The 11134-nt window shown below is 53.2% G+C and overlaps 1 protein-coding gene across 1 annotated transcript; it reads left to right on the top strand.

The window, feature by feature from the left end:
• The first annotated feature begins 439 nt into the window (after positions 1-439).
• LOC141164659 (E3 ubiquitin/ISG15 ligase TRIM25-like) lies at positions 440-2220 on the top strand. The gene has a single exon (XM_073650141.1). It carries the CDS (start codon positions 493-495, stop codon positions 2089-2091), a length of 1599 nt encoding a protein of 532 aa, XP_073506242.1. The 5' UTR covers positions 440-492; the 3' UTR covers positions 2092-2220.
• Positions 2221-11134: the final 8914 nt, after the last annotated feature.

The following is an 11134-nucleotide window of genomic DNA, read 5'->3' as shown; positions in this document are numbered from 1 at the left end:
TCCCGGCCGTCGGATGGCCGAGACCAATCAGCGAGATTGCCGCCAAATTTAAACAACGCTCTGCTGATTGGTCGATTTTATCGCCAAATTTAAACAAGCTCTCCGGTCCTCACTAACACAGTTCGCTGATTGGTTGCGGCCGCCACCCGTGACCAATCACCGATATTGCCGCCAAATTTAAACACCGTTTTGCTGATTAGTCGCGGGTGCCGGCCGCGACCAATCAGCGATTTTGGCGCCAAATTTAAACAATGTTCTGCTGATTGCGCCCGGTCGGCCGCATTCATATTCTAGAATACCCAATGCGTTAGAATCGGGCCACCATCTAGTATTCATATATTTGTATAAGTACTTCAGTATACAGTATCATGCAAAGGAGGATTAAATGCATATCAGAGTTCAGCCGCATCCTGAGTATATATAGTTAAACCCGCCCTTTGGTTTCCGGGTGTGTGAGAATTGTAGTTTCCTTTCTCTCTTCCTCTGTCAGCCATGGCGTCAGCAGATCTGAGGGACGAGCTGCTCTGCTCCATCTGTCTGAGCACTTATACAGATCCTGTAATGCTGAGATGTGGACACAACTTCTGCCGGGTCTGTATTGATCGTGCGCTGGATACACAGGACGAGTCTGGAGTTTATTCCTGTCCTGAATGTAGAGAAGAGTTTCCGGAGCGGCCGGCACTGATGAGGAACTTTGCTCTGCGTAAGATAATGGAGAACTTCCTGTTTATTCCACCATCAAAGACAAGAACCGGGATCTGCTGCACTTACTGTGTGGACTCTCCTGTACCTGCTGTTAGTTCCTGTCTACACTGTGAGGCTTCTCTGTGTGATAAACACCTGAGGTCTCACAGCAAATCACCAGAACACGTCTTATCTGATCCCAGCACTTCTCTGGAGAAAAGGAAATGTTCTGTCCATAAGAAGATCCTGGAATATTACTGCACTGAGGACGCTGCTTGGATCTGTGTCTATTGTTCAGCAGATGAACATCGGGGACATCGGGTGGAGATGCTGGATGAGGCCTCTGAGAAGAGGAAGAATAAACTGAGAAATAATCTCCAGAAACTGACAACAAAGAGAGAGGAGACTGAGGAAAGAGTCCGGAGTCTGGAGGAGCGCAGGAGAAAAGCTCAAGAAAAAGCAGCTGGAGAAGTGGAGAGAGTCACTGCCCTGTGTACAGACATCAGGAGACGGGTGGACGACCTGGAGAAGAAGGTCCTGAGTGAGATCTCCAGGCAGGAAAAGGAAGAGTCCCTGTCACTGTCTGCTCTGATCCATCAGCTGGAGATAAAGAAGGACGAGCTGTCCAGGAAGATGAGACACATTGAGGAGCTGTGTAACATGACGGATCCACTGACTGTCTTACAGGAACCAGACACCGGTGACTTGTGTGATCCTGAGGAGGAGGGAGGTGATGAGGACACAGGGGGACATGATAAACAGCCCCATGATGGAGATGATCTGGATGTGGCTGTGATCTCACACACATTACACACATTATGTGAGGTAATATCAGGTATAAGGAGCGGGATCTATGTGGAGGGTCCTGCAGACATATTACTGGATGTAAACACAGCTGCTAATAATCTCCTTATATCAGACGACCTGAAAACTGCAACCGAGACACAAAAAAAGCAGAATCGTCCAGAAACAGCAGAGAGATTCCAGTATAATCAGGTGATGAGCAGGAGGGGATTTACCTCAGGACGACATTACTTGGATGTGGAGAATAGAACATCAGTAATATTGAGGGTAGGGATGTGTTATCCCAGTATAAACAGGAGGGGGCAGCACTCATACGTTGGAAATAATAACAAGTCCTGGTCTTTGAGGAGATATAACAATCAGTATTCAGTGGTATATGGCAGCAAAATGATTAAGTTACCCCACAAGATCTCCAGTAATAGAGTCAGGATTTGTCTGGATTATGAGGCCGGGCAGCTGTCCTTTTATGAGCTGTGTGACCCCATCAGACACTTACACACCTTCACTTCCACCTTCTCCGAGCCCCTTCATGCTGCATTATATGTACATGAAGGTTCTATAAAGATATTAGGGAGAAGCAGCAGCTGGAAGAAACCATCATAATCTAATACATCCATAGATAGGATAAAGAACGAATCAGGTTATAATTAATCTTTTCTCTATGTTGCACCTGGTGATTCTATTGCTTCCTATCCTGTTTGCATAATAAATATATAATAATATATACATTAATGCTGGGTTTTCTTCATTATCATATAGAAGATAAGATGAGAGACTCAGTCTGACTCTGTATGTAATGTGGACACTGATCAGCCATAACTTTGCATCTACTGACATCTATCATGTGCTATTAAGAATGTGCATTTTTATGTAAATTTTTAAGTAAATTCTGTAGCGATGACAAGAACCTCAGATCATGAGAAGTGCCAGGAGTTACTGTACCAGCTTCATAACCAGTGATTGACTTTATCTAATATATATAATTGTCTTATCCCGTCTGTCTGTCCTTCTGTCCAGGAAATCCCGCGTCGCTGATTGGTCCGTCCGCGGCCAATCAGCGAAGCGGGATTTCAGAAAAAGATGGCGGCCGTTAGCGGTTCATCTGCCGCACAGAGGTCAGCGGCGATGCAGCAGGGAGATGAACGGCGGTAGCTGGTCATCTTCCGGCTGCTCGCAGCGGAAATACCCTGACCGGCGGCGCCGCTGACCTCCATGCGGCTACCGTCGGCAGATCAGCGGCTAGGGCCGCTGATCTCCCGACGGCAAGTGTGAAGGGAGGACCGGGGAGTGGCGATGCCGGTCGGGATACTTCTGCTGCGAGCAGCCGCTCATCTCCCAGCTGCTCGCAGTGGAAGTACCCGTACAGGCAGCTCCGCTCCCCGGTCCTCACTAATACGATTTGCTGATTGGTCGCGGCTGCTCGCAGTGGAAGTACCCGCACAGGCAGCGCCGGTCCTCACTAATACGATTCGCTGACTGGTCGCGACCAATCAGCGATATTGGCGCCAAATTTAAACACGCTCTCCGGTCCTCACTAACACATCGGGTATTCTAGAATATGTATGCGGCCAACCGGGCGCAATCAGCATAGCGGTGTTTAAATTTGGCGCCAATACTGCTGATTGGTCGCGGCCGGTGACCGCGACCAATCATCAGAGCGTTGTTTAAATTTGGCTCCAATAATGCTGATTGGTCGCGGCTAGCGTCCGCGACCAATCAGCAGAGCGTTGTTTAAATTTGGCGCCAATAATGCTGATTGGTCGCGGCTAGCGTCCGCGACCAATCAGCAGAGCGTTGTTTAAATTTGGGGCCAATCTCGCTGATTGTTTGCGGCTGGCAGCCGCGACCAATCAGCAGAGCGTTGTTTAAATTTGGCGCCAATGTCGCTGATTGTTTGCGGCTGGCGGTCGCGACCAATCAGCAGAGCGCTGTTTACATTTGGAGCCAATGTCGCTGATTGGTCGCGGCTGGAGTCCGCGACCAATCAGCAGAGCGTTGTTTAAATTTGGCGCCAATGTCGCTGATTGGTCACGGCTGGCGTCTGCGACCAATCAGCAGAGCGTTGTTTAAATTTGGCGCCAATAATGCTGATTGGTCGCGGCTAGCGTCCGCGACCAATCAGCAGAGCGTTGTTTAAATTTGGGGCCAATCTCGCTGATTGTTTGCGGCTGGCAGCCGCGACCAATCAGCAGAGCGTTGTTTAAATTTGGCGCCAATCTTGCTGATTGGTCGCGGCTGGCGACCGCGACCAATCAGCAGAGCGTTGTTTAAATTTGGGGCCAATCTCGCTGATTGTTTGCGGCTGGCAGCCGCGACCAATCAGCAGAGCGTTGTTTAAATTTGGCGCCAATGTCGCTGATTGTTTGCGGCTGGCGGTCGCGACCAATCAGCAGAGCGCTGTTTACATTTGGAGCCAATGTCGCTGATTGGTCGCGGCTGGAGTCCGCGACCAATCAGCAGAGTGTTGTTTAAATTTGGCGCCAATGTCGCTGATTGGTCGCGGCTGGAAACCGCGACCAATCAGCAGAGCGCTGTTTACATTTGGCGCCAATGTCGCTGATTGGTCGCGGCTGGAGTCCGCGACCAATCAGCAGAGCGTTGTTTAAATTTGGCGCCAATCTCGCTGATTGGTCACGGCTGGCAGCCGCGACCAATCAGCAGAGCGTTGTTTAAATTTGGCGCCAATCTCGCTGATTGGTCACGCCTGGCAACCGCGACCAATCAGCACAGCAGTGTTTAAATGTGGCACCCAAATCGGTGATTGGTCGCGGACAGCGGCCGCGACCAATCAGCACAGCGGTGTTTAAATTTTGCGCCAAGATCACTGATTGGTCGGGTGCGGAGACCGCGACCAATCAGCGAATCGTATTGGTGAGGACCGGGGAGCGGAATCGTATTGGTGAGGACCGGGGAGCGCCGCTGCCTGTGCGGCTGCTTCCGCTGCGAGAAGCCGGGACATGAGCGACTGCTCGCAGCAGAAGTATCCCGACCCGCAGCGCCGCTCCCCGGTCCTCCCTTCCGCATGGATGTCAGCGCCAAATTTAAACACGCTCTCCGGTCCTCACTAACACATCGGGTATTCTAGAATATGTATGCGGCCAACCGGGCGCAATCAGCATAGCGGTGTTTAAATTTGGCGCCAATACTGCTGATTGGTCGCGGCCGGCGACCGTGACCAATCATCAGAGCGTTGTTTAAATTTGGCTCCAAAATTGCTGATTGGTCGCGGCCGGCCACCGCAACCAATCAGCAGAGCGGGTTTTAAATTTGCCGCCAATAATGCTGATTGGTCGTGGCCGGCAGCCGCGACCAATCAGCAGAGCGTTGTTTAAATGTGGCGTCAATCTCGCTGATTGGTCGCGTCTGGCGTCCTCGACCAATCAGCAGAGCGTTGTTTAAATTTGGCGCCAATAATGCTGATTGGTCGCGGCTGGCGTCCGCGACCAATCAGCAGAGCATTGTTTAAATTTGGGGCCAATCTCGCTGATTGTTTGCGGCTGGCAGCCGCGACCAATCATCAGAGCGTTGTTTAAATTTGGCTCCAAAATTGCTGATTGGTCGCGGCCGGCCACCGCAACCAATCAGCAGAGCGGGGTTTAAATTTGCCGCCAATAATGCTGATTGGTCGTGGCCGGCAGCCGCGACCAATCAACAGAGCGTTGTTTAAATTTGGCGCCAATCTCGCTGATTGGTCGCGTCTGGCGTCCGCGACCAATCAGCAGAGCGTTGTTTAAATTTGGCAACAATAATGCTGATTGGTCGCGGCTGGCGTCCGCGACCAATCAGCAGAGAGTTGTTTAAATTTTGGGCCAATCTCTCTGATTGTTTGCGGCTGACAGCCGCGACCAATCAGCAGAGCGTTGTTTAAATTTGGCGCCAATGTCGCTGATTGGTCACGGCTGGCGTCCGCGACCAATCAGCAGAGCGTTGTTTAAATTTGGCGCCAATAATGCTGATTGGTCGCGGCTGGCGTCCGCGACCAATCAGCTGAGGGTTGTTTAAATTTGGGGCCAATCTCGCTGATTGTTTGCGGCTGGCAGCCGCGACCAATCAGCAGAGCGTTGTTTAAATTTGGCGCCAATGTCGCTGATTGTTTGCGGCTGGCGGTTGCGACCAATCAGCAGAGCGCTGTTTACATTTGGAGCCAATGTCGCTGATTGGTCGCGGCTGGAGTCCGCGACCAATCAGCAGAGCGTTGTTTAAATTTGGCGCAAATCTCGCTGATTGGTCGCGGCTGGCAACCGCGACCAATCAGCAGAACGCTGTTTACATTTGGCGCCAATATTGCTGATTGGTCGCGGCTGGCGTCCGCGACCAATCAGCAGAGCGTTGTTTAAATTTGGGGCCAATCTCGCTGATTGTTTGCGTCTGGCAGCCGCGACCAATCAGCAGAGTGTTGTTTAAATTTGGCGCCAATCTTGCTGATTGGTCACGGCTGGCGTCTGCGACCAATCAGCAGAGCGTTGTTTAAATTTGGGGCCAATCTCGCTGATTGTTTGCGGCTGGCAGCCGCGACCAATCAGCAGAGCGCTGTTTACATTTGGCGCCAATGTCGCTGATTGGTCACGGCTGGCAACCGCGACCAATCAGCAGAGCGCTGTTTACATTTGGCGCCAATATTGCTGATTGGTCGCGGCTGGAGTCGGCGACCAATCAGCACAGCGTTGTTTAAATTTGGCGCCAATATCGCTGATTGTTCGCGGCTGGCGTCCGCGACCAATCAGCACAGCAGTGTTTAAATGGGGCGCCCAAATCGGTGATTGGTCGCGGTCAGCGGCCGCGACCAATCAGCACAGCGGTGTTTAAATTTTGCGCCAAGATCACTGATTGGTCGGGTGCGGAGACCGCGACCAATCAGCGAATCGTATTGGTGAGTACCGGGGAGCGGAATCGTATTGGTGAGGACCGGGGAGCGCCGCTGCCTGTGCGGCTGCTTCCGCTGCGAGAAGCCGGGACATGAGCGACTGCTCGCAGCAGAAGTATCCCGACCCGCAGCGCCGCTCCCCGGTCCTCCCTTCCGCCTGGATGTCAGCGCCAAATTTAAACACGCTCTTCCGTCCTCACTAACACATCGGGTATTCTAGAATATGTATGCGGCCAACCGGGCGCAATCAGCATAGCGGTGTTTAAATTTGGCGCCAATGCTGCTGATTGGTCGCGGCCGGCGACCGCGACCAATCATCAGAGCGTTGTTTAAATTTGGCTCCAAAATTGCTGATTGGTCGCGGCCGGCCACCGCAACCAATCAGCAGAGCGGGGTTTAAATTTGCCGCCAATAATGCTGATTGGTCGTGGCCGGCAGCCGCGACCAATCAACAGAGCGTTGTTTAAATTTGGCGCCAATCTCGCTGATTGGTCGCGTCTGGCGTCCGCGACCAATCAGCAGAGCGTTGTTTAAATTTGGCAACAATAATGCTGATTGGTCGCGGCTGGCGTCCGCGACCAATCAGCAGAGAGTTGTTTAAATTTTGGGCCAATCTCTCTGATTGTTTGCGGCTGACAGCCGCGACCAATCAGCAGAGCGTTGTTTAAATTTGGCGCCAATGTCGCTGATTGGTCACGGCTGGCGTCCGCGACCAATCAGCAGAGCGTTGTTTAAATTTGGCGCCAATAATGCTGATTGGTCGCGGCTGGCGTCCGCGACCAATCAGCAGAGCGTTGTTTAAATTTGGGGCCAATCTCGCTGATTGTTTGCGGCTGGCAGCCGCGACCAATCATCAGAGCGTTGTTTAAATTTGGCTCCAAAATTGCTGATTGGTCGCGGCCGGCCACCGCAACCAATCAGCAGAGCGGGGTTTAAATTTGCCGCCAATAATGCTGATTGGTCGTGGCCGGCAGCCGCGACCAATCAACAGAGCGTTGTTTAAATTTGGCGCCAATCTCGCTGATTGGTCGCGTCTGGCGTCCGCGACCAATCAGCAGAGCGTTGTTTAAATTTGGCAACAATAATGCTGATTGGTCGCGGCTGGCGTCCGCGACCAATCAGCAGAGAGTTGTTTAAATTTTGGGCCAATCTCTCTGATTGTTTGCGGCTGACAGCCGCGACCAATCAGCAGAGCGTTGTTTAAATTTGGCGCCAATGTCGCTGATTGGTCACGGCTGGCATCCGCGACCAATCAGCAGAGCGTTGTTTAAATTTGGCGCCAATAATGCTGATTGGTCGCGGCTGGCGTCCGCGACCAATCAGCTGAGGGTTGTTTAAATTTGGGGCCAATCTCGCTGATTGTTTGCGGCTGGCAGCCGCGACCAATCAGCAGAGCGTTGTTTAAATTTGGCGCCAATGTCGCTGATTGTTTGCGGCTGGCGGTTGCGACCAATCAGCAGAGCGCTGTTTACATTTGGAGCCAATGTCGCTGATTGGTCACGGCTGGCAACCGCGACCAATCAGCAGAGCGCTGTTTACATTTGGCGCCAATATTGCTGATTGGTCGCGGCTGGAGTCAGCGACCAATCAGCACAGCGTTGTTTAAATTTGGCGCCAATCTCGCTGATTGTTCGCGGCTGGCGTCCGCGACCAATCAGCACAGCAGTGTTTAAATGGGGCGCCCAAATCGGTGATTGGTCGCGGTCAGCGGCCGCGACCAATCAGCACAGCGGTGTTTAAATTTTGCGCCAAGATCACTGATTGGTCGGGTGCGGAGACCGCGACCAATCAGCGAATCGTATTGGTGAGGACCGGGGAGCGGAATCGTATTGGTGAGGACCGGGGAGCGCCGCTGCCTGTGCGGCTGCTTCCGCTGCGAGAAGCCGGGACATGAGCGACTGCTCGCAGCAGAAGTATCCCGACCCGCAGCGCCGCTCCCCGGTCCTCCCTTCCGCCTGGATGTCAGCGCCAAATTTAAACACGCTCTTCCGTCCTCACTAACACATCGGGTATTCTAGAATATGTATGCGGCCAACCGGGCGCAATCAGCATAGCGGTGTTTAAATTTGGCGCCAATGCTGCTGATTGGTCGCGGCCGGCGACCGCGACCAATCATCAGAGCGTTGTTTAAATTTGGCTCCAAAATTGCTGATTGGTCGCGGCCGGCCACCGCAACCAATCAGCAGAGCGGGGTTTAAATTTGCCGCCAATAATGCTGATTGGTCGTGGCCGGCAGCCGCGACCAATCAGCAGAGCATTGTTTAAATTTGGCGCCAATCTCGCTGATTGGTCACGGCTGGCGTCCACGACCAATCAGCAGAGCGTTGTTTAAATTTGGCGCCAATAATGCTGATTGGTCGCGGCTGGCGTCCGCGACCAATCAGCAGAGCGTTGTTTAAATTTGGGGCCAATCTCGCTGATTAGTCACGGCTGGCGTCCGCGACCAATCAGCAGAGCGTTGTTTAAATTTGGCGCCAATAATGCTGATTGGTCGCGGCTGGAGTCCGCGACCAATCAGCAGAGCGTTGTTTAAATTTGGGGCCAATCTCGCTGATTGTTTGCGGCTGGCAGCCGCGACCAATCAGCAGAGTGCTGTTTACATTTGGCGCCAATGTCGCTGATTGGTCGCGGCTGCAGTCCGCGACCAATCAGCAGAGCGTTGTTTAAATTTGGCGCCAATCTCGCTGATTGGTCACGGCTGGCAGCCACGACCAATCAGCAGAGCGTTGTGTAAATTTGGCGCCAATCTCGCTGATTGGTCACGGCTGGCAACCGCGACCAATCAGCAGAGCGCTGTTTACATTTGGCGCCAATATTGCTGATTGGTCGCGGCTGGAGTCCGCGACCAATCAGCACAGCGTTTAAATTTGGCGCCAATCTCGCTGATTGTTCGCGGCTGGCGTCCGCGACCAATCAGCACAGCAGTGTTTAAATGTGGCGCCCAAATCGGTGATTGGTCGGGTGCGGAGACCGCGACCAATCAGCGAATCGTATTGGTGAGGACCGGGGAGCGGAATCGTATTGGTGAGGACCGGGGAGCGCCGCTGCCTGTGCGGCTGCTTCCGCTGCGAGAAGCCGGGAGATGAGCGACTGCTCGCAGCAGAAGTATCCCGACCCGCAGCGCCGCTCCCCGGTCCTCCCTTCCGCATGGATGTCAGCGCCGCTGCCTGTCAAATCGCTGATTAGTCGCGGGCAGCGTCCGCGACCAATCAGCACAGCAGTGTTTAAATGTGGCGCCAAGATCGCTGATTGGTCGTGGGCAGCGTCCGCGACCAATCAGCACAGCTGTGTTTAAATGTGTCGGCAAGATCGCTGATTGGTCGCGGGCAGCGTCCGCGACCAATAAGTACAGCAGTGTTTAAATGTGGCGCCAAGATCGCTGATTGGTCGCGGGCAGCGTCCGCGACCAATCAGCACAGCAGTATTTAAATGTGTCGGCAAGATCGCTGATTGGTCGTGGGCAGCGTCCGCGACCAATCAGCACAGCAGTGTTTAAATGTGGCGCCAAGATCGCTGATTGGTCGCAGGCAGCATCCGCGACCAATCAGCACAGCAGTGTTTAAATGTGGTGCCAAGATCGCTGATTGGTCGCGGGCAGAGTCCGCGACCAATCAGCACAGCAGTGTTTAAATGTGTCGGCAAGATCGCTGATTGGTCGTTGTCGGCAAGATCGCTGATTGGTCGTGGGCAGCGTCCGCGACCAATCAGCACAGCAGTGTTTAAATTTGGCGCCAAGATCGCTGATTGGTCGCGGGCAGCGTCCGCGACCAATTAGCACAGCAGTGTTTAAATGTGTCGGCAAGATCGCTGATTGGTCGCGGGCAGCGTCCGCGACCAATGAGTACAGCAGTGTTTAAATGTGGCGCCAAGATCGCTGATTGGTCGCGGGCAGCGTCCGCGACCAATCAGCACAGCAGTATTTAAATGTGTCGGCAAGATCGCTGATTGGTCGTGGGCAGCGTCCGCGACCAATCAGCACAGCAGTGTTTAAATGTGGCGCCAAGATCGCTGATTAGTCGCAGGCAGCATCCGCGACCAATCAGCACAGCAGTGTTTAAATGTGGTGCCAAGATCGCTGATTGGTCGCGGGCAGAGTCCGCGACCAATCAGCACAGCAGTGTTTAAATGTGTCGGCAAGATTGCTGATTGGTCGTGGGCAGCGTCCGCGACCAATCAGCACAGCAGTGTTTAAATTTGGCGCCAAGATCGCTGATTGGTCGCGGGCAGCGTCCGCGACCAATTAGCACAGCAGTGTTTAAATGTGTCGGCAAGATCGCTGATTGGTCGCGGGCAGCGTCCGCGACCAATCAGCACAGCAGTGTTTAAATGTGTCGGCAAGATCGCTGATTGGTAGCGGGCAGCGTCCGCGACCAATGAGTACAGCAGTGTTTAAATGTGGCGCCAAGATCGCTGATTGGTCGCGGGCAGCGTCCGCGACCAATCAGCACAGCAGTATTTAAATGTGTCGGCAAGATCGCTGATTGGTCGTGGGCAGCGTCCGCGACCAATCAGCACAGCAGTGTTTAAATGTGGCGCCAAGATCGCTGATTGGTCGCAGGCAGCATCCGCGACCAATCAGCACAGCAGTGTTTAAATGTGGTGCCAAGATCGCTGATTGGTCGCGGGCAGAGTCCGCGACCAATCAGCACAGCAGTGTTTATATGTGGCGTCAAGATTGCTGATTGGTCGCGGGCAGCGTCCGCAACCAATCAGCACAGCAGTGTTTAAATTTTGCAGTCAAATCGCTGATTAGTCGCGGGCAGCGTCCGCGACCAATCAGCA

The sequence above is a fragment of the Phyllobates terribilis genome, unplaced genomic scaffold (genome assembly GCF_046119375.1).
Source record: "Phyllobates terribilis strain yellow unplaced genomic scaffold, ASM4611937v1 Scaffold_10__3_contigs__length_209671492, whole genome shotgun sequence".
NCBI classification, from domain to species: Eukaryota; Metazoa; Chordata; class Amphibia; order Anura; family Dendrobatidae; genus Phyllobates; species Phyllobates terribilis.
This window is presented reverse-complemented; position numbering and strand designations above follow the sequence as displayed.